Genomic DNA, 24,878 nt, shown 5'->3' with positions numbered 1-24,878 from the left:
AACATCGTGCTCATATAACACTGTATAAAAAATACATGTTAGATGCATGTGCTTTTTAATTGCTAAGTCTATATAAGTAAGTAAGTAATAGTAAAATATGATACTATAATTATGAAAATATGTGCACCCACATTAAACAAACGTATCGCCGTTCTATACACATACCTTTAGATGTCATACAATTGCCTAATGGCGCCAAAAGTACTTTAAGCGAAGATTAATTTATCATTCGACATAATTTAATTACCATAAGTTTATGGTCCGACTCCTATTCCATAATATTCAGTGGCCCATATCCTTATGCAATACCCATGCACATTAAATTTAACAGTTCATGAAATTGGGTAAACCCGTCTTATATACAAGTAGGTATCCACTATCAATATCCACACGGCACTCAGTAAACGCCTGGCAGGCCACAGGTGACCCTCGCGCAGGCAGCTTTCTCGTGCAAAGATTGGCCATAGCAATCCAGCGCGGGAACGCTTCCTGCGTGACGGGCACCTTACCAAGGGCACAAAATTTTGATAGGTGTTTTTAATTTTTTAGATTTAGTTATCATAATTGTAGTTAATTTTAGTTTTATATTCATTTTATAACACTTATTATACAATAAATGAGTTCGTTTAGTAGGTATCTGAAATAATTGACCTTCATTAAATGGACCTCAGAAGTGCCGTGGGGCTACAAGCTGTATTATATCATGTTACCAGTGTAAACTATTAACAGACACCCAATTAATTAAGGTCTAGTCACGCGTTATTAGCGGCGTGGCTATACACATGTGACCGTAGTTATGCAGAAAACGACCAACTCATTTTTTTTATCAATGCAGAAAGCGACCAAAGCTATTGAGTTAGGGTGTAAGTCACTTTGACAAAAATAATTAAAAGTTGGTCGCTTTCTACAGAACTACGGTCGTTTAGTTAGGTATTAGATAATTATATTACGTAAGACATAATAAGCTCTGGTATGTTCGAAAAGTAATTAACTGGCAGGAAGTAGCTCCAGACAGAGCGAAATGACATGATTTGGAGGAGGCCTTTACCCGAGAAGGTCCAAACCTACTTAGTTTTAAATAGATCAAATTAATTATTTTATGTTAGTTAAATTAAAATTATAACTGTATATTTAATTCGTTTACTTATAGCTTAACTTGGTGTGACTTGGTTATGGAATACGAGTAAATAGGTTTGTTTTTAGGGTTCCGTACCCAAAGGGTAAAACGGGACCCTATTACTAAGACTTCGCTGTCCGTCCGTCCGTCCGTCCGTCCGTCCGTCTGTCACCAGGCTGTATCTCACGAACCGTGATAGCTAGACAGTTGACATTTTCACAGATGATGTATTTCTGTTGCCGCTATAACAACAAATACTAAAAACAGAATAAAATAAAGATTTAAATGGGGCTCCCATCCAACAAACGTGATTTTTGACCAAAGTTAAGCAACGTCGGGAGGGGTCAGTACTTGGATGGGTGACCGTTTTCTTTTTGCTTTTTTTTGTTTTTTTTTTTGCATTATGGTACGGAACCCTTCGTGCGCGAGTCCGACTCGCACTTGCCCGGTTTTTATTTACTATGTTTGAATGAGAAAAGTCATAGGTCATTCTCGAATAGATCGTTGTGGACACTACGTTTGTCGCAAAATTGATTAGTCGATTTATAATTGCAATAAACAATTGAAATTTGGTTTTAAATGGATTGGCTATACAACTTCCATTCTGATATTTAACTCCTAATTCCATAAATAACGATACTTTTACATAAATGGTTAATTGAACGTACCCTCAAAAATACTATAAAAATTATACTTAGTCATTTAAAAAAACACATGTATTTTACTTTTGAAATGAAAAGTATCGAGTGTTTAACTCGGGTGAAAGGCATAATTTCGGCCTCGTACTATTGGCCAAACTATACCACTCAAAAAAAATAATAACACAGAAAAAATAATAGTACAGAAGATTCACTCTCTAACAAAACGCGTCTGTTACGATTAGGACAGATATGACCGCTAAGTGGCGACAGCGCCACGCGCGATTTATGGCTATTAGCCACCAAAATTGGTGTGGGACGGATGTACTTATAGCTACCTGTTGCGAAGCGACGAAATCGCGGAATGAGCCACGCCTGACCACTGCCTCGGCAAAAATAAGTGCCCTTCATCCAACTTTCATCCCTTGGTTAACAATCTACTATAATGTTTCAGTTTGTCGGCGAAATTGTCAACCACACGCTCTGCCAAAAAGACAACGTGTCAGAAACCGCGTTCCCACTTGAGAAGTTAGAGAGGAACGCTAAATACAAGTTCGGGATAAGTGCACACAACTCTCAGGGCTACTCGGATTACACATATAAGGAGATAAAGACGCCAGGTAAAATTAATTAATTATATATGCGTACGTACTAGAAACTATTATAGTATTGTACAAAAATATTATTATGCATTAATTTAGACATCGTAAAATTTATAGCATTTTTGGTGCAGCGGAGTGGTGTTAACGGAATTGGTATAGATAATTCCAACTGAAATGGTAAATTAAGGTTAATATTAACGTAAATAACGCTAATTAATCATTAGGGTTGGAATTGTTTATACCAATTCCGTTAACACCACTCCGCTTCACCGAAAGTGCTATACGATTTACGATGTCTGTACATTATGCTAGCCAATATGCATTTCCCTCCTTCGGATTTGAGAAATTCACATTGACTCTAAAGTTCTCAAACTATAATAATCTTTATCTTTATTAAGGTTAATTAATTAAAACTCAAAAAGTATTATATTTAGGTCTCCGTGCCTTCGCTTGCACCACACTGTGAGATAATACCCTGAACCTAAATTGTTTCACCGCTGTTTCACATTAATTATTTAAATTCCAATCCTTTTTACAAATGACTATCGTATTTTGTAAGCTTACAGCTGCTTTAATTCAGCACGTTTAAATAATAAAATCCTAGCTAAAATATATCACAAAAACACTTCTATAACGTCATTGAAAATATTTCCACTCGGCTTGGTGTCAAAGTACCATTTGAATACCCGATAGTATGATCTCGCTTAGGTGTCCATATCCATATTTGCGATTTCTGATACGTAAAAATATTTCATGAACAAACGTTTTAACAATACACCTGCCATCGCTATACAGCGCAGGAAATGCCTGCGTGATGGGCACCTTGCCGAGGGGCCTAGGCTTTGAAGGTAGGTTTTAGGGATTTTTATTTGTTAGTTAGGTTTAGTTTTATTTATTTTATTTTATAAGGTACTTATGTATTAAGTTCGTAATAAATATACATTATAAATAAAGTTCCCTGTTTTTAGCAAAAATATTCGGCGAAGGCCTACTGTCCGCGGGCGCTGTCATCGGCATATCGGTGGTGGCCGTGTTCCTCTGCCTTCTAGTGCTGGACCTGCTCCTACTGTGCTGGAGGAAGCAGGGCATCATCGCGAGCTGCTACTTTAGGAAGAACAAGAAGAAAACTGACAACCTTAATTCCCGGTATGTTTGATATTTAGGACCTTGCTCATATAGGATCTGCTATTGCTATGCTTAGAAAGAACAAATAGAAATTGATAATACGAGTATGAATTCCCGGTAAGTGCTGTATATTGGTGGTGGCGTTCCTCTGCCTTCTAGTGCTGGACCTGCTCCTACTGTGCTGGAGGAAGCAGGGCATCATCGCGAGCTGCTACTTTAGGAAGAACAAGAAGAAAACTGACAACCTTAATTCCCGGTATGTTTGATATTTAGGACCTTGCTCATATAGGATCTGCTATTGCTATGCTTAGAAAGAACAAATAGAAATTGATAATACGAGTATGAATTCCCGGTAAGTGCTGTATATTGGTGGTGGCGTTCCTCTGTCTTCTCGTGTTGGACCTGCTCCTACTGTGCTGGAGGAAGCAGGGCATCATCGCGAGCTGCTACTTTAGGAAAAACAAGAAGAAAACTGGCAACCTTCCCGGTAAGATTGAAAATACACACTTGGTACTACATGCGGCCGATATCATCGCGAGTTTTTAAAGTAAACGAGTTACATTCTTAAATAAATCCAGATCGATAGATCATTTAAAGAATGACTCACGCTAGACCGGGCCAGGGCCAGGCCAGAGCTCCCGGTACTTCGTTTTCTATGGAAAGCACCACGTGATCAGTTGATCACCGATCAGCCGTCATAGAAAAGGATGACTCGGCCCGGGCACGGCACGGTCCATTTCGAAACACTGCCAGACTGTATAAATAATAAAAGGCCAAACAGGTCCCTAATCTGCGCCATCTATGTCAGAAAAACGGGATTTTTTGTCGACATCAGAATACAAATGGTGTTTTTTGCTAGTCGTGTATGGAATTAAATTGAATTTGAGTGAAAACGCTTCTCATAATTTCAGGGACAAGAAAGGGCTGCTAGTGACCGAAGGCGAACGAGCCGATGACCGGCCCAACAACGGCGGCCACAGAGAACTGGTGTACAACAAGACCACGGGCGTCATCACGGGGAAGCACTCCTCCGTGTAGCTTTAATAGACCACCGATATCGTGCACGAATGATTTTGTACATTAATCTTTAATAGCTCCTCTACAAGATGGGCCAGCGCCGGCCACTCCAAGGGACGCAGCCATGCGGTAGAATGAGATAGCTATATCACTTGCTCCCTCTAACGCATAAATGCGTCCCTTGGCACCCGGCGCTGGCCTGGCCCATCGTGTAGAGGAGCCATAATACAAGCGACCACAGGTAACTGGTGTGACAATGAGACCACAGAAGTCATCACGGGGAAGCACTCCTCCGTGTAGCTTTAATAGACCACCGATAACGTGCACGAATGATTCCGTAAATTGACCTTTAAGGATGACTCACGCTAGACCGGGTCGTGCCCGGCCAGAGGCGTCCGACATGTCATTTTCTATGACGGCTGATCGGTGATCACGTGGTGCTTTCTATAGAAAATGAAGCTTCGGAAGTTCCGGGGGTTATTTGCGGACGGTCTAGAACGCAAAATGACTAGTGTAGTAGACCGTTCGCGATGTAGACTAAAAGCGATATAGGCAAAATATTACACTAGTCATTTTGCGTTCTAGACCGTCCGCGACTATGCCATGGCCCAGTCTAACGTGAGTCATCCTCCATGGGTTATCACGGGAAAACACTCGTCAGTTCAGCTTTAATAAACCACCGATATCGTGCACGAATAATTTCGTACGTTGACCTCTACTACAGCTACAGCTGAATGGTGTTACAGGATTTAAATACTACAGGCCCCGTAGACAACATGCCAATCGCTAACGCTACGTAGCGAACGAAACGCAACTGTCACTGTCACACTAATATGGAAGAGTGATAGAGAAACACAAAGCGTTTCGATGGCGAAGCGCAAGCGATCGTCATCTTGGCTAGGCCGCCTGGAGTCATCATGGGGAAGCATTCCCTCAGTGTAGCTTTAATAAACCACCAACCTCGTACAGACTTATAACTATGTCGATATTTTGTGTGGAACACCTGATTTAACGATTTCGAGGTTTTTATTACTAAGTAATAAATTGCTCTGTGTGATATTTTGTTACACAGTACCTCTTGTCACACATAACAGAATCAACCTGTACGCTTCTCTGTTACTGGGACAATGCAAAATTGTACCTATTGCCGTCGCATACTCTCGCCTTTTTGATCGCGTGCGACATTTAAAAAATTTTTGCGATATACAGAGATAGGTACGAGTATGTAATGACATGACAGGTTAAAGTACGAAATTCTTCATGCACGGTGACCACACTTTAGCAGTTAAATTGTAAATGTACCAAAGTTAAATAAATATTGTATTTTTTTTCTTACACATTTCATACAACAAAGTGCCAATACCTATACATTATCATACACAACCATTATTTAAGTTAATTTGTGTTCTGAAGAATCACAAAACATGATTGTATGACACATTTAAGAACAAAAAGATAAAAAATAAATAAAACAAGTTTGTTGTTTTACTAAGAATTCTTCTTTTATTCTACGGAACGTTGAAAAAAAACTTAAATTAGTTGATTTTTGCGTTCCAACCCCCAAAAGGCAAAGAAAATAAATTGAATTCCACCGAGCCTCGTAAAATGGAAATTGGATTATCTGTAGACCACTTTACTTGCGTAAAGATTTTAACTTGACTTTGGTGCTCGTAAAAATCACTGCGATTAGAAAATATGATTTATTCACCTTTTGACATCGCTGTACCTTTTTTAAGTGACGTGGCGTGAAATGTCTTTTGATATTTCATTGCTGATTTCGCAGACATATTCGTTTAAGAGTCACAAACACTTAGGCCGCATCCATACAATCAAAGTTAAGCTGTATTTTTTTAAACGACATAATTCTAAAATAATATGAAATTTGACATGATTTCATTTTCATTTCAAATTTCAACAATACCCATTTCTAGTACCAGATTTCTCTAGTGGTTGCTAGTTTTAGTTGCAATTTAAGCAGAATGTCTAAAACCATTCGGTTTTAAATGAGAGGAATCGAGGCACTTTTCCCAGCAAAACCATTTTAGTCGGGTATTTCTAAAATAAATGTTTATAATAATATGTAGTTTCAATTTATTTTATACATACTTGATATATTTTCAATGTAATATTGGATAAATTGTCATGCACTAATACTGTTGATATATTATTTCATTTACTTGTTTTGATAGATGTTGAACTGTTATGAATATAAATAAACCGCCGGACGGAGGCCGTGGCTCCGGGCGTCCTACACTACGGTGACGGTCCGTCGAAGGCATGTTACATGAAATTAATTGGAGTATGTAAATTGGAGCGAGGCTTAAATTGTTACTGAGGTCAGGAAGACGTGTCACGAGCTTATAAAGGTCCTCTGTATATCTGAGGTGCCTTAGACTCTTAAGACACCTATACAAAATTAAAAATCCAAAATTTGCTACTGAAATTTAAACCTAGTACCTATAATCAATAGAGATTTAACAGTTTTGTTTAAAATTTGAATGAAAAAAAAAACAAATCAACTCTGCTTGAATATCAAATTGAAAAGTAATACTTTTTCAATTAAATGAAATAATTAAACATTATTCCCAACACTATGCCCAAGCCCTCTTGCGCATGGGAGGAGGCCTGTGCCCAGCAGTGGGACGTATATAGGCTGATTATTATTATTAATTAAACATTAGATTTTTTTTCCTTTTTTAGCTATTAAGCTAGGTCCGTAAGCCGGAGGAGGTTAAGATAACAGTAACATTAATAAAAAAAAGCACATCATTTTAAAAACTTTAAGCTATAAAATATGTAGTACCGTACACCCGGTAAGACTTTATAAACACTCTTTAACCTTTATCTTTATCCACGTCACGGAAGCTGCCTGTGAAGTTTACTGACAGGCAACACGTGCCTGTGCACCAAAACACAGGCTTTAACACCAAGCCTGCATAATTAAGCATGTCTATCCTTGAACAGGCGTGAAGCTGCAGGAAAATAATGTCTGTTACGACTTTACACCACGACTGGCAGAATTCAGTGTGTCAAGTTTATAGAACTATGCATAACTAAAGCGAGTTTAGATTAAAGGATTACTCACGTTAGACCGGGCCGTGGCCGGGCCGAAGCTTCCGGAGATTCTGGAGCTTCATTTTCTATGGAAAGCACACAAACATGTCGGACGCGGCCGGCCGGGCACGGCCTGATCTAGCGTGAGTCATCATTATAACGGAGAAGCGACATTTCCAATTAAGGTAAGTACTTAGATGTCAGATATTCTATTAACATAATATTCTAAATCAAATATGAAATATTTTATCTCCTCGTAGCTTCATCAAATAATTTATTTGTATCAATGTCTCATTCAGAAAGCTGCTACCAATTTTGTCTCCCCTCATCAGATTACAATTGTAATCATATTTATTATTTGAATTAGAAAATCTCAATTCCATTACCGTATAATTAAGTACAATTACAGGCCCCGTTGCGGTTAAAAATAAAATTATGAGAATAATTATGGATATTTAATTAACCTCGGGAACTTTATAAGACCGAATGTAATCATTAAGAATTTCTGGGATTTATCGTAAAAAAATGTGTATTATCGGGAATAAGTAATGAATACGGGACGACGTTGAACGCACCTGTTATTGAAAATTGGGGGAAGGAATTAGTTAAGAGATGGTCTAAGTCACTAGCTGATGTACTTATTGTTGAATACATAATTTTAAAGTATAGTTCGTTTTTTTTAGCATTAGAAAGAACTCCGCAGAAGCAAGCGTGCAGTTTTTATCAGGCTCGTTAATTGTTAATAATTATTGAATTATCTAATGTAGCATGGTAAATACATATAATTTACTTCAAATTGTTACCGCTAAAAGTGCCAGATTTAGAACCATGAGCGAACTTCTGCGAAGTTCTTTCTAATGCTAAAAAAACGGACTATAGCAATTCAAAATCTAGATTAATAAAGACGAGATAAAGTTACTAGGTTTCTTTGCGGGAAATTTGCGGTAGGAACAGAAAGCAATTTTTTTATAAATAAAATGACTAATATTATTTTATAACAAAAAACACAATTTAAACTCTCTTGAACCTAATATTAACATTGCTCTAAAGTCTAAATTTGAGCAGCACTATTCTACAGCAGAACACAAGAAAAGGAAGTTTTAGAGATGGATATCGATCAAATTCATTGTGACACTATTAAATCTACCTGATGATATTCAACCTATATATAATATGTTCGAATGTGGACATACATAACACTTCCATCCTTAAAAAAAACTATATTTAAAAGGTACAGAAAGCTTTTACACAAACCAAAGTCGACAATAACCGCGAACAGAAAATTTACATAGAATATATTAGAATAGTTGAAGTTTTAATAAAACGCCGTGTCGCTATCGCCTGCCTGCGGGACGGAAGAGGCACCTGTACCACAGATATTAAATGTACCCGGCTGTAATATTGAACATTTATGATTTGTGATACGTCGACGCAAAGCTGCTTATGTAAACTTGGCGGAAAGCAATCATCAGTGTCGAGACACAAGACGGTTCGTGAACGCGGAAATCTGTAAGTATCTACGGCTTCTATCTCTGGAAATTAAGTTTAAGTTTAATTGAAGTGTGTTGATGTCAATATTTGATACTTACGGCCCTATTCGAACTTTAAGATATGTCAAATATTACGGCTAGATACGATATGGATTAGATATGTCAGTGTCAAAAGTAACGTTTTTGTTTGAAGAAACGTCATTTTTGACACTGACATATCTAATCCATATCGTATCTAGCCGTAATATTTGACGTATCTTAAAGTTCGAATAGGGCCGTTAGCTGTTTTATACATTGTTAGCATTGCTCTTTGCTCTGAAGTAAAATATTACGAGTACATTAAGATTTGACATTTTCAACTCGTACTAACAAAGAATTAAATATCGATTTCCAATAAAACAGACAACGATCTAGCTAGAATTTTTCCTTGAAGAAAGAGAAAAAAAACTTATTTAAAATAATTAAAATTAAGTGTTTTTATACTTATTATACAATATCCTAAACGATGTTTAATTATATCTTTAATATCTTTAATTATTATGACTATGTACTTTGATAAAAGCATAATGTCTAACGACGAAGGCGGTATCGTAGAATAGTTTCCGAGAAACGCCACAGTCAGTTGTTTCTACTTTTTAAACATTACCCTTTCAAAGAGAAGAGAACTAAACTTTTACTTCTGCGGAGTTTTTCTCGTAACGGAAAATAAAACAAGTAAGTACTTAGTTGTTAATTTTTCTCTCTTTTAATGTTATTACCTACTTCTTTTTACGGCAAAAATATCTGTAAACCATATAATTAAGTCCGCAACTAATAAGTAAGTATATAAAACCGGCCAAGTGCGAGTCGAATTCGCGCACGAAGGGTTCCGTTCCGCAAAAAATCATGTTTGTTGTATGGGAGCCCCACTTAACTATTTATTATATTCTGTTTTTAATATTTGTTATCGCGACAACAGAAATACATCATCTGTAAAATTTTCAACTACCTACTCGTAGCTATCACGGTTCATGAGATACAGCCAGCCCAGCCAGGTGACAGACAGGCGGACAGCGGAGTCTTAGTAACAGGGTCCCGTTTTTACCTTTTGGGTACGGAACCCTAATAAGGAGCTATTACCGAATAGCGAGCCTGGGGGTCCAAAATAAAACGAAACGTAAATCCACTAAGAAAACTGGCCATTAGTCTGATGTTGCTACTAAATCATGGGCTCTCAAAGTTTCCGGGTTATAAAGTAGAGTAGTTTTTGTGGGATTTTTTATACGATCCTTTTTACTGGATGCCATTACATTATCCGAGAGAAATACACTTAGAATAAGAAGACAACTGGTAGGTATTAAAATGTGGGTACTTAAAAAAATTTCAAAAAGCAAATGGGTACGTATAATAAATTAATAATACTTAAAACAATTAATAAATTTGGTGTTGGGATGGGTAAACAAACCAACATCGGTAAAAACATAATTTTTGGCATTATATCTCTGGGATTATATCTCTCTCTTATATATTTGGGACTCAATAGAGCGCCGGGCTCATGGACTTTTAGGCGATGACCCAGCTGTCAAATCGAAGTTACAGAGCCTCGATCATCGCCGAAGAGTCGCATGTCTATCGGTGTTCTATCGGATACATTCTGGAGAGTGCGCACAAGAGCTGCATGACCTGATCCCACCATCCCCTTTCCATCATCGGACATCCAGGCGCGGGGAGCGAATGCACCCGTTCGTGGTTAGTATTCCATTTGTCCGCACAAAACGATTTGCCTCGTCTTTTTTGGTAAGGACGGCTAAGGAATGGAATGCGCTCCCGGCATCTGTATTCCCTGAAAAATATGACCTCGGTCTCTTTAAAGGGAACACCCAAATATTCCGAAATACGTTTTTCCGACTTTCATAACCTCGATTTTCATAATCCCGATTTTTTACATGACCGAAATATCGAAATTACGACTTTGAAAACCACGAAAGAACAAAATCACGACTGTGTTATTTCCGAAAACTAAAAATCCGATTTTCATATGGACGAAAGCTTAAAATTCCGATTTAGAAAAAATCCGAAAATATTTTTCCCGAATTTGTCTATTCCGAAAAATCATTGACCGATCGGAAATAAAGTAATTCGGTATTCAGAAATTCGATCTTTTGTGAATTCGGAATAATGAATTTCGTGATTTTCAAAATAAGATTTAAACGCACTTTTTTAAGTCTCACTAACCAAAATCCGAATCGGAACACCCCACTATCCACGTCGTCTTGTCTGTCCTACCCCTAGAGTGTATGTAAAAAGCCAGAGGCGCGGAGGGGAAGCACGCCCGCCGTAGCAAAGCGCAGAGCAGCCGAAGCGGCTGAGGCGAGCATTAGTGCCTGCGCTTTGCTACGCAAAGGCCAAGAGGCTCCTATGCGCCGCGCCGTTATTGCGTAGCGCCGGAACAGTTGCGGAGCAACTGTTGCCAGAAAAGAGGCTCAGGTTAGGTTAGAACTGCAACCCGACGAAATCAAACTATTGCCAGAAAAGTGGGTTAGGTTAGGTTAGAACTGCGACCTCACGAAAACAAACTGTTGCCAGAAAAGTGGGTTAGGATAAGTTAAAACTGCGCCCCCAAGAAAACGAACTATTGTCTGTAAAGTGGGTTAGGTTAGGTTAGAACTGCAACCCCCAAGAAAACGAACTGTTGCCAGAAAAGTGGGTTAGGTTAGGTTAGAACTGCGACCTTTACAGAAACCAACTGCTACTGGAAAAGTGGGTTAGGTTAGGTTAGAACTGCGACATTTACAGAAACCAACTACTACTAGAAAAATGGGTAAGTTTAGAACTGCGACCTTTACAGAAACCAACTGCTACTGGAAAAGTGGGTTAGGTTAGGTTTGAACTGCGACCCTTACAGAAACGAAATGCTACTAGAAAAGTGGGTTAGGTTAGGTTAGAACTGCGACCTTCACGGAAGCCAACTGCTACTAGATAAATGGGTTAGGTTAGGTTAGAACTGTGACCTTTACAGAAACCAACTGTTGCTAGAAAAGTGAGTTAGGTTAGGTTAGAACTGTGACCTTTACAGAAACCAGCTGCTACTAGAAAAATGGATTAGGTTAGGTTTGAACTGCGACCCTTGTAGAAAAAATGCTACTAGAAAAGTAGGTGAGGTTAGGTTTGAACTGCGACCCTTACAGAAACCAACTGTTGCTAGAAAAGTGGGTTAGGTTAGGTTAGAACTGCGACTTTCACAGAAACTAACTGGTACTTGAAAAGTGGGTTAGGTTATGTTAGAACTGTGACCTTTACAGAAACCAGCTGCTACAAGAAAAATGGGTTAGGTTAGGTTTGAACTGCGACCCTTGCAGAAAAAAAATGCTACTAGAAAAGTGGGTTAGGTTAGGTTTGAACTGCGACCTTCACAGAAACTAACTGCTACTTGAAAAATGAGTTAGGTTAGGTTAGAACTGCGACCTTCACAGAAACCAACTGCTACTAGAAAAATGGGTTAGGTTAGGTTAGAATTGCGACCTTTACCAACTGCTACTAGAAAAATGGGTTGGGGTTATGTCAGAACTGTGACCTTTACAGGAACTAACCGCTACTAGAAAAGCGGGTTAGGTTAGGTTAGAACTGTAACCCCCCACAGAAAAGAAGTGTTTTTAGAAACAGAACGAACTACATACACAATTATGTAGAAACATACATAATACATAATTATGTTGAAAAATTGTGCTTGTGAGTAACTCTTATAATATTATGTAAAATAGGAAATTTTAACAGGCATTTCTGCTTACTTTAACGACATTATTTATTATGAACAAATTCGGAATTTCGTTATTCGGAATTTAAAAAATCGGAATCACGTCAAATCGGAATTCAAAATTTCGGAATGATGACAATTCGGAATTCGTGGTTTCAACATTCGTAAATGTTAAATTCGGTATTTTTCACTATCGGAATTGTAATATTCGGAATTATGTGGTTCGGAATTTTAAAAAATCGGCGGTTTTGCTATTCGGAAATATAAAACTTCGTGATTTTCATCGTTCGGTAATTACAACATTCGGAATTATGATGGGTCGGGCATTTAAAAATCGGAATAATAAAATTCGATATTCTAAAATTCGGCATAAAATATTTCGGAATTATGTAGTGTACCCCTCTTTAAAGCTAGAGTGAATAGGCTATTACTGAACCGGTGAGCTACATCTTAGGCTCTGTCTTCACTTTCCATCAGGTGTGACTAGAGCCAATCGCCGATCAGTTTATTATAAAAAAAAAAAAAAAATATCTACATAAATCTCGACGTCATTCAGAGTGCTAACTCTATAAGTTGTCCTATTTCTATCCTTACACTGCGAACGTGACGCCTATACAATATACATATACCAATGGCCCGTTTTAATATAGGTAATTTAAGATAATATTTGTAAGTATTTAGTAAGCTTGAGTCTCACGGTACTTTCTCAACATTAAATTACCAAGATATTAAATAAAATCAGCATTTGCATTGATACAGTATGTACATACAACAACAGTGTACAACAACAATATAAATATATAATATTATGTAATTTTTTCACATGGCATCCCGTAGAACACTTTAAGCAGCGCTGTTTAGCATCCCATTAGCGGCTCGTACGAAATCTGAAACGGAATTCATGATATTAGGCTTTCGAAAATAAAAGGCAAGTTCCTAAATCATACTTAACTATTAATTACTTCCTTTTCGAAATCACAGTAAAAAACAACGGGTTGCACTCCGGGAGTGCCGGCAGAAGTGAAAACTCAATGACATTGTAACAGTTTTTCGATCAGGTCACGTGTCCGTCTTAAGAATTTTCAATCTGTCGAATCGTCGGTCACGTGACCTGTCGCGAGTTTAACATTTTTTTTCCCATCACAAAAAGTGCACATCGCCGCTAAAGAAGTTTTCACTTCAAAAATTGCAGAAGTTTCATTTCTAGAACTAAACGACTAGACAAAGATACCCTACTCTCAGTTCAATATTAGTGGGTACAAGATTGTTATAAAACTTCAGTAATCCAAACCCGAACATGCTGCACCGATAACGAACCTGCCATACGTTTGACCTTTCATCCGATATATCTTTAAATCTTGCTTATTTTCGTTTCAAGAGTGTATCCTTTATATTTTGCCCAAACTAGCTCCACTGGAAAATAAACTGAGAATAGATCTAAAAACACAACTTGTATACAATATGGATACAAAAAGAATTTTACATAGCAAAGATACTCGAAAAGATATTTAGCTTTATTACAAATTTTTGTGCACAAAGAAGTATCTTACAATGTACTGTAACAGACACAGTTCTTCAACATATACGAAAACTCGCCTCTTTCGTTTAAAGACATTCAAATTATCTTTTTTAAAATGAGAGACTAGGTAAAACTGTACAACTAGGCATTTACACTACCTCCCTAGCCAGTGCAAGTGGCGTTTCCCACGGACAAACAACTATTCGGCCAATTTATAGGCTTTTACCTCCGTCAGCAGGTGTCAATAATGGCTCCCTCGACTTCGCTGTTCTTACGTTACTTTTAATTTACTGGTCCGGGGTCAGTGAGCTGAGTATTAAAGTTGGAGAAGCTTTGGTTTTTTTTATATTATAATTACTTGTAGGGGAGCGTTCTGACAAAAAATGTTCGTTCCTAGTTTTTATTACGATTAAATTAAACCTGCTGAAAATATGGTAAGTACGGTTTGTTTCACGGATCTACTTCAGTCAATCCGTACTTCAAGAACTTGCTAAACCAATAGTTTTGGAAAAAAAAAACATTATAGACACACACTCAAGCATTTGCTATTTTGCTTTTCTTTGCACAAAAAACTTGGTAGTCAAACCAATCGTAGAGTTCCGTAGAGATCGCTGAAATTATATAAAGTAAAATGACAACAGATTCAAATCATTGCGTAATTGACACATTTTTTCGTAAATTATAACAAGGAATATAACCGTAAAATAAAACCATAACATAACTGCAATTCAATAACAAGTTTTATTAGGTTACTTAAATATACGTAATGGATAATAAGCGTCATCAGAGCTCTAAAAACAGTACCGCAAGATTGAAATGAGTATTTATACGCTAATTCTCATGACAGTATGTAATTAAACTACGCGACCCATTCCTAAATGACAAAATGGGAGTAATTAATATAGTTACTATTCTAACCGGCCATAATTCTCGTGATACAGGTACAGCTACTAATTTGACCCCACTTAATTCACGAGAAACCGTAACAAACTATCATAAATTAATTAAAATTTTCAAAGAGCCGGTTGTTTAACTTGCTAGAGCATGTTCATGCTATAATAAATTAATTACTGCTACTAACCCTGTTTTAAAGTAATCTTATTACTCCTTTGCGCAAGTAATGTCTACCTACTTTATTAGTTCATACTCGTATGTAGTAATTAATCGGGAAACATCGGGTTTGGCGCCGCGAATGCCTGATTCAAACTTTAAGATACGTCAAATATTACGCCTAGATACGATATGGATTAAATATGCCAGTGGTAAGAGTGACGTTTCTTCAAACAATAACGTCACTTTTGACACTGACATATTTAATCCATATCGTATATCTATATCTAGACGTAATATTTCACGTACCTATCTTAAAGTTCGAATCGGGCATTTTAGCCGCTGAGATTAGATTTTCATACAATTTTGCCAGCCTTAGCCGGTAATTATTTTTTCACCTCAGCAGCTCGAACAAGGGTACTTTGCTTCTTAAAAACAATGAGCAAAATGCGATTTTGCTCACTGAGTCAGTTTGTCTCACTCAGTGAGCAAGATGCGATTTTGCTCACTGAGTGAGACAAAATGACATTCAAGTGACCTTTATAGTCAAATGTCATTTCAACATGCGGGGTCTAATACAAGTTCGATATACTTGGGTTCTATTATCTCTAGAGGGATCTAGGTATGTTCTCACTGCTTAGGGTGAAAAATTTTGTGTACTACACGAGATCAAAGTTATTTACATCTCGTGCGCTTTTGAATCCCTTACTACGCTCAAGATTCTAAATTATAGAATCTTTCGCTTGCACGGGACTCAAAATAAGCACTCGAAGAAATATCAAACTTTGATCTCTTGTTGTACAAATTACTATTTCACGTGCTGTGTAGTATTGCTCAAAGGAACTGTCTTTTAAACAGCGATTTCACATATCATACCACTGACAACAGCAGCAGACAGCAACAAACAGCAAACAGCAAAAACAACAAAACAAAACACAACAAAACAAAACAGCAAAAAGCAGACAGTTCCTTATATTCTAAGTCTTTGGTATACTCTTGGCAATTTTATGCTACCGTTTATAACAGAAGGAGCAAACAAATACTAAAATGTCTAAAATAAGTATCTGTTCGAAACAGGCGACCGGCACAAGCAGATAAAACACCGCTTACTATATTTCACACTCACACAAAATTATACTTTAAACTTAAACAGCTTCTTATTAAGTTGAGTGTAAAGTTTAAATCTTAAAATCCTTATTTAACAGTTTAATAAAGCGTCATGATCTATTCATTCTCTTTGTGACTGCAAACTTGGAGTATTAATATAATAAGTGTAAGGCGAAAGATGGAACTTTTAATAAGTTTGCTGGCTTTTTCTGTAGAGTGCACTTGGGCCATGGATTATGTTCAACCGTTGTAATAAATCACCTCAACAGGACAGTCTGGCTGGCCTATGCATTGCAAAGGCTGTAGATAGCTGTAGATAGGTGCTTATTCAACGGCACTCGGAACATGGAGTAGGAAACTGGTGTTATACTAAATTATTACGAAGTTCCTAATTATAACAGTATTTACCTATTAGATTTATTTATGCTTTGTAGGTAGTGCATGAGATCTGTCGCCCATAAACAAAGTATAAACAACAAACAAACTAATAAACATTTGGCACTAAGATAAACCAGGCTTAAGAGACCAAGTTGAGCGACGATGGAGCTTAAGAACGAAGCCCTAACTTTGAATGAAAATTATTTGTCATATTTTCGGTAAAATTGATTAGGGATACTTCACTTAATACGTAGGTTAATATGTATAAAGACGTAAAAAGGTATTATACAAAAGAAATATGCGTGTGCACATTAATAGCATATATGGCCGCAGATAAAAAACACAAACTATTACTAGAACTTATTAGGGGATAGCGTTATTAATATAATACATTTATTTACAGTACATATATATATAGTCCTACTTTCCTGCAGCAATACGGAAAAAAACAGCACTTTCCGTGCGTATGTCAAAAGTTTAAAGGGCCATATGTACTGTAAAACGTTGTACGATATGTACAAAACAGTAAGTCGCCACTCGTTTCGAATTTCCTCTTTTGCGCACTCGTATCGTATATAACTATTATCTACTTAAGCACGTAAAATAAACACTGTAGAGATTGTCCTTGTAATCAAGCGGGGATTTTCTGACCGCATGGCGGTTGCAAAGCACGACTTAAGTACTGCCCAAGACGTAAAAGTAAAACCTCCTTACTTTTAAATGTTTTTATAAACTTTTTTAGGACAAGTTCGTTATCTGTGCAAAATGTTATATTGCCAAGTTATTGCGTAATAATATGTAACTTGAAATTCAATTCTACATATTATGATATTTTAGTAGAGCTCGTATATAAGTACATGCTAGGTAAATACTTGAATGCCATGCAACAACAGACACGTTTTTAGTGTGTAGTATGGTGATGGTATCATTTCGATGTTATTTCATTACTCATACCACCTCATACCTTCGATCCTTACAAATTGCCAGCTCATCTACCTAATATGCCACCTCCAAAAATCTAGATTATCCAACATGAACACCCAGCCTCCCACAGTGCTAAATTCCACACCTAATTACTCTCGACTCGCAATCTGCCATTATTTATTTCTTGCCTTAAATTGTAGGCTCTTTAATTAAAAATAAATGATTTATATACGATTCCTTTCAATAATATACCAGTAAACAAAGCCGAATTTGGGGCGTAATCAAGCGTAATTCGTTCAAGCAATCGCTGTGATGCTCATGTTTCTGATATTTCATAGCACTTATTAATCGCTTTGCAACATAATTTGCAGTAACAGTTAGACCTGCAATTACGTAAAGTTGTTTTGTATTTAGGGCTCAATTTATAATAGAGAATCAGGTCACATTGCAATACAAAGTGTATTGTGTATACGTCAATATTTAATTAACGTCTCAAACGCTTTCGACTTGGCTAATGAAATGTTTTCAAAGTAAGTGGCACGTGTAAATGGCTAATGTTTACAACGATTGACATAGAATCTCCTCTAAAAAATAAGGACAAGTAAACTGCAATTAAAAACAGGTTGTTTACCATCTAAACTTCCTTTTGCAAGTTTCCATATTAAAGGAGTAATTGATATATGTTTTACATATTATAATTATTTGTACATACATTGCTATTCCTATGTATAAATAACGGGTCTCTATTGTTTCCCATAAAGTTTAATTTGATTTTTCTCAGAAACGCGTAACTTTTCAGGATTGCCATAAAACAAACCTAACGTAACCTATATCTTTTTTAATTTTTTGTTTTATTTTATTATTAGGGTTCCGTACCTCAAAAGGAAAAAACGGAACCCTTATAGGATCACTCGTGCGTCTGTCTGTCCGTCTGTCCGTCTGTCACAGCCAATTTGCTCCGAAACTACCGGACCAATTAAGTTGAAATTTGGTACACATATGTAAGTCTGTGACCCAAAGACGGATATGTAACGTCAACAAATGAATTTTAAACATAGGGGCTACTTTTGGGGGGTAAACGATAAAATTAAAAAACAAAGTTTTGAAAACTATATCGTGTTACATATCAAACGAAAGAGCTCATTTTGGGAAACTCAAATATATTTTTGTTATAAATTTAGGATAAAAATTTTAGAAGTTATTCAAGAAAATAGACAAAAAATGACCATTCCCCCCCCCTCTATCTCCGAAACTACTGGGTCTAAAATTCTGAAAAAAATACACAAAATTGTCTACTATTAGAAATCTAGAGTCAAGCGTGAGTCGGATTTAAGAACATAAATGCGGTTAACGTTTTTTTAGGGACACAGCCGCAATGGTTTAAGTGAAACGTGATGTAGACAGCTATTGCGAAGGCCATAGGCCGATATCCGCATAAGGCCGAAGCGTCCCAAAGTGGCGTTCCTTTAGCTTCAAGCGTGAGTCGGACTGAAGACAAAAAATGCGACTATTAGGCTGTAACTGGCACATAGCCGCAATGGTACTTGTAGTACAGTCAACAGCAGAAGTTGTTCAAAATTACCTTGACATGCTCTTATGGTCTTAACTATAAAGTCGCGTCCAGATCATTTTAAACCACTCACCCGCTTAGCAACTTCTGTTACTGACTGTACTGATTGATTAGGTTACTATTGTTACGTGTTTTAAAAAGCACTAGGTATACAGGGTGGCTAAAAAATAAACTAAGTGTATTCCCGTTGCCAACGTGCAACCCTGAAATCGCGAGGAAAAATTTGGCTGTTTCATACATTTAGGCTGGTCCGTCTTCTATGGGAGGATACTTCTTTTTTCGCGATTTCGGGGTTGGTCCCATACTAAAAGTCGCTCAGTATAATCCCAAAACCTCCCTGGCTACGGAAGTACACTTTTATTTTTGGCCATCCTGTAGATATTATCTCTCTTCGGCCTTCGCTTTTAAAACACTTTCGGAAGTTGTAGGAAGCGCGACCCGTCGGACGCTCGAGTTTTCACTGTTTTCAGCTCTACGCATTTGGACACTTGTACTATTGTTCGGCATTTAATCTTCAGAGATCTAAAGATATAAGCCACCACGCCAGAAAACTTCATGTTACATCTGGTTTTTGATTGACCCATTCGGGTTTTTCAAGACGTTTCACGTACAAAAAAATGTTGAAAATTATGTGATGTACGGAACCCTTGAAAGGCGAGTCCGACTCGCACTTGACCAGTTTTATTTAGTTAGTATATCTATAGGATAACCCTACGAAAATCCTGAAAAGTTATCGGTTTTAGAATTATGACTAATAATAATCTGACAATCATTATATACATTATGAATTTCAATAATAATTATGTCAAACAAAGGGACCCCATAAATAACTCGTATTCATGGGACATAAAATTACAATAATACAGTAAAATTTAAAATTAAATAGGCTAACTAATCATCATGACTGATCAAATGGAAGCTACTCGGAGGGCAAGAGGCGGCAGCACTAGGTTTTAAGTTTAGTTTTAAGTATTAGTCTGTTCGAGGTACGGAAAACGGTGAAAAATATAGATAACCTCTAGCGGCCCACCATACAAGGAAAATTGGCAATCGAATTTGAATCTACCGTATTAGAAAATAGAGTTGAATTTGTTTTGTTTTAAAATCTAACTAAACAAAATAAAAGCAACTCTATTCCATTTCATTAAGATTTAAATTTCATTGGAGGTAATTTGTACTAGTATTAGGACATTGAACCCCAAGAGGATAATACTCCTAAAAACACGTGTGATACCTCATTAGATTCGTAATGATGTCTAGAAAAATGTATTCGAAGCGTGTATTAGCACACAAAAAATTACAAAAGTTATTAACAAAAAAAGGGAGAAAAAAGTAGATTTGTCTTATTTCCCAAATATCTCAAAAAGTATTAATATTTAAGAAACCAAAATTAATATTATAAAAGAGGAGGATATTTCCAATCAAACATTCCATACTTGCAGAACTGTATCTCCATTATTTATACTTCTTTTTCAATGAACAAAATTTTGCCGAAATTCCTTCTTCATTGAAAACGAATAAAAAATGTATAAATAAGTAAGTATTGTAAAATTTTGTCACTTTCTAGAGCCCTTCTCATATACATGCTTAATAAGATCACGTTATAAAGGTTCTGAAAAAATTAATAGTTTGGTTAAAATATTATTTTATATTTTACAATTTTACCTTGATTTTTCGATCTACGTCAATTTTCTATGTTATTCTAAAACTTATTTTAAGCAAACTATTAACTTTATTAAAACTTTTATAACGTGATCTTATTAAGCATGTACAGTCAAAGAATTTAATGTCCTACCCATTTTGTACTTTGTCACAGTGACAATAGTATGAGGTCTCTAGCGACTTTCATATTGATAGTCACTGTGACAAGGTACGAAATGGGTCGGAAATTAAATTCTTTGACTGTACCTATATGAGAAGGGCTCAAGAAAGCTACAAAATTTTACAATACTTATTTATACATTTTTTATTCGTTTTTAATGAAGAAGGAATTTCGAAAAAATTTTGTTCATTAATAATTGCCTAACTTGTTGAAAAAATAACTTTAAGATAAATTTCCACAAGTATTACATTTATTGACATATTTTAAACACCCCATATTTTTTTTTTAATTTTTCAATGAATATTTAATACCTTTAAAATTATATTTAATGTTACGTAATCATAAATAATAAAAAAAGAAGTATAAATAATGGAGATACAGTTCTGCAAGTATGGAATGTTTGATTGGAAATATCCTCCTCTTTTATAATTTTAATTTTGGTTTCTTAAATATTAATACTTTTTGAGATATTTGGGAAATAAGACAAATCTACTCTTTTCTCCCTTTTTTTGTTAATAACTTTTGTAATTTTTTGTTTGCTAATACACGCTTCGAATACATTTTTCTAGACATCATTACGAATCTAATGAGGTATCACACGTATTTTTAGGAGTATTATCTATATTCTTCACCGTTTTCCGTACCTCGAAGAGACTATATGTTTTTTTTATATCTGTTGATTTTGTAGTGATTTTATTCGTTGCAATTTTAACCTGAATACACGTCCATTCGTTTTTCCTGAAAATTTTCTTTTTGTATGTAGATCGTCCATTTTACGATATTTTCCAGAGGGTTTCATAACCTTTCAAATAAGGCCCATAGTCTTATCTCGTCTTATATAATAAGTATAAGGTTTAAAACCGCTTGAAAGAAAAAAGTTAAGATGTGCGATTTTTTTGACGCTGAGTGTCTATGTGTATTATAAAACTTAAAATAAACTGTAATGTATGCGTACTATGGTACCACGGTAGCTTACAATCATATACGATACGAAATAGTTAAAATGATAATTGTTCTGCAAACTTGGTACCAAGTTTGATATAGAAGAAAAATATACAATCAAATCAGCCTGGCATCGCATCACAAGTACTTTGTAAAAAGTTTCTAGTTCTTTGCTAAATTTACATTTTCTTATCGAGATGAATGGATTATGTTCGCGGATCTGTAACTGCAAGGATTTGAAACTTTTCTACCAACTCGAACTTTTCTATGGCGTAAAAATGTAATTAAGTATTAGGTACATTTCTTATTAATTTAAGAAATAACAAATCTTAACTTAGACTTAAGTTTGTTATTAAAACTTATATTGAAGACCTATTCATAGTATGGGTTTGATGAAAATAAAAAATTTAAGTTTCAGTTCTAAGTATGGGGGACCCCAATAATTTATTGTTTTTTTTTCTATTTTTATGTGAAAAATTTTAATGCGATTCACAGAATACCTACATCTACTTACCAAATTTCAACAGTATAGTTCTTATAGTTTCGGAAAAAAGTGGCTGTGACATACGGACGGATAGACAGACAGACATGACGAATCTATAAGGGTTCCGTTTTTTGCCATTTGGCTACGGAACCCTAATAAAAATGTAAGTTACCTAACTCCAAAACTGAAAATTGCCCATAACGAAGGTGACTAACATTTTGAAACGGTCAATAACTAAAGTACTTAGTTTTTTTAATACATCCTGCGTACCTACTCGTAATCTAATGAAAACCAAAGAACAATGGAGTAAACAACTGCTTACCGAACAGCGGTTAAAGAACCACTAATCCTCCGAACACTGGCGAGCCAGTTTACATAATCCGCTCGTGTTAGATACTCTCGTTATTGACAAGACATTATACCCAAATCTAAAATAAGTTTTTGGCAAAAATTTCATTTTTGGTACAAGCTTTTATCGCCAACTGTACTTTTTTCCACAGGCAAGGCAATACTCATCGAGACAATTCTAAGAACCCCAAACACAATTAGGTTTCGTTGTTTTATCACAGAGTTCCTATGGCCACCTCCGATCTCCATCATCAGATCAGCTTGATGACACCATAATATTGCATTGCCACCCGACTTACATATGTATGCAAAATTTCAGCTCAATCGGAAACCGGGAAGTGGATCAGATTTAACTTGCAAGATTTGATTACACACAGACAACGGTCAGGTGAAACTAAATAAAAGCTTATTGTAATGACATTCGATTGCACAAATCTACTACCTATTTAAAATCGGTTTGGTTTTATACTCAAACCAGTTACATTAAACTGTACTGCATTAGGTTATGTTAACTAACAGTTTTAGTGTTAATTTTATTTTGTTTGTAGTTTTAGTTTATTTTAATAAGTTATTTTATATTCAATATGTACATATTATTATTGAAAATAAACCATAGTAACTAACAGTTGATCACTTAACTCAGGCTCAGGCTATCGGTGTTGGTAAAAACTACTTAACTCAAGCTATCGATGTTGGTAAAATAGTGGCGCAGTAGTCTCCTACTTAGTAGAAGATAGCTTCGTTTTGAGACTAAGCCTTGTTCGGACTAGGCTAGTATTTTAGTCTAGTGGCGAGTAATTTAGTAGCTAAACTATTCGCTACTGCCTAATAAACTCGACTAAATCGACAGGTTCGGACTTGTTTAGCCGGCGGCCGAGTGAGCACGGACGCGTGGTGGGGGGTGGGGGGTGCTACTCGCTATTAAACTACAAAGAAAAATAGAATAAAATGGATTGACTCGACTAAATTACTTACTAATCCACTCGACTAATTTTTTGGTGTTCAGACACGTTTAGCTACTAAATTACTCGCCACTAGACTAAAATACTAGCCTAGTCCGAACAAGGCTAAGGATAATCACTTAAAGCTTAGAAAGGACCTAGTGAGACATATTAGAACAGTTACGTAAAATCCAACATGACATTGCAATGCATCTCGCTGTGATAATTTCCAATTGAGTGTAAAGCCCGATTTAGACGATGCGAGAACTTGCATGCGAGTTTCGTACCATTGCTGGTTTTGATTGGTCGGTTGAATTAGACGTAATCCACAGTCCGCAATGTAACTAAAATCGCATGCGAGTTCGCGCGCCGTCTAAATCAGCCCTAACATCAAACAAATATTAAAGATTTCTACAACGTCGCCTATAATTGCTAGCAATTTGCGTTACATTGCGGCATTTGATCGATCGTATGAATCCGTTACATATACTAAGCCAGCAATAATCTAAAATCCCATGCCATTTGTTGCAAGCCTTGAGTAGAATCCAAAGTCAGTACCGGACAAGAGTCCGTCGCAATACCGTACAGGGGGCCTACCGCGAACCACGTTCGACGTGTTACCTCCCTGTCACACTTACGTATGAATTTACAAGTTCGACAAAGAGGCAACACATCGAACGTAGTTCGCGGTAGGCCCTCTGTTATCCGCTCCGTCCGGCACCGGAGACCGCAAGCGATGGGTTTTCTTTTTGCCACTAATCGACGATTTCGGAACGGAAAGCTCCATTCATTTAAATCTGTTTTCGATCAGCGTTGAAAAGCTCCGTTGATTATGTTCCATTGATGATGTCTGGAATTGGGCGGCAATTTCTATGGATGTGATCATTCAAAGATAGGTAGGTACAAGCGGATTCTTTTATACTTACACTTTTGACATCATCCTCGAAAAACGTTTCAATTTTTATTTGAAATGACTTCACAAAAATGAAAAGAATTGAAATATCATAGATGTTATTT

The 24,878-nt window shown here is 36.4% G+C and overlaps 1 protein-coding gene and 1 long non-coding RNA gene across 4 annotated transcripts in view; one reads left to right on the top strand and one right to left on the bottom strand.

Annotated features, from left to right (window-relative positions):
* Positions 1 to 5,974, top strand: part of LOC134671406 (fasciclin-2-like) — a 48,604-nt gene extending 42,630 nt beyond the window's left edge. For 2 of the 3 annotated variants that reach the window (XR_010099218.1, XR_010099219.1), the window contains 3 exons: positions 2,210 to 2,375; positions 3,326 to 3,738; positions 4,394 to 5,974. Coding sequence is in view for 1 of the 3 variants with exons in the window: in XM_063529260.1 (XP_063385330.1) it covers positions 2,210 to 2,375; positions 3,326 to 3,503; positions 4,394 to 4,520 (471 nt within the window). In the remaining 2 variants the exon portion in view is untranslated. The remainder of the gene's footprint in view (positions 1 to 2,209; positions 2,376 to 3,325; positions 3,739 to 4,393) is intronic. The other variant, XM_063529260.1, reaches the window with a different exon arrangement.
* Positions 1 to 22,742, bottom strand: part of LOC134671438 (uncharacterized) — a 186,566-nt gene extending 163,824 nt beyond the window's left edge. Inside the window, exon 1 of the long non-coding RNA XR_010099222.1 lies at positions 22,589 to 22,742. This is a non-coding gene — a long non-coding RNA (uncharacterized LOC134671438). The remainder of the gene's footprint in view (positions 1 to 22,588) is intronic.
* Positions 22,743 to 24,878: the final 2,136 nt, after the last annotated feature.

The sequence above is a fragment of the Cydia fagiglandana genome, chromosome 15 (assembly GCF_963556715.1).
Source record: "Cydia fagiglandana chromosome 15, ilCydFagi1.1, whole genome shotgun sequence".
Taxonomy (NCBI): domain Eukaryota; kingdom Metazoa; phylum Arthropoda; class Insecta; order Lepidoptera; family Tortricidae; genus Cydia; species Cydia fagiglandana.
This window is presented reverse-complemented; position numbering and strand designations above follow the sequence as displayed.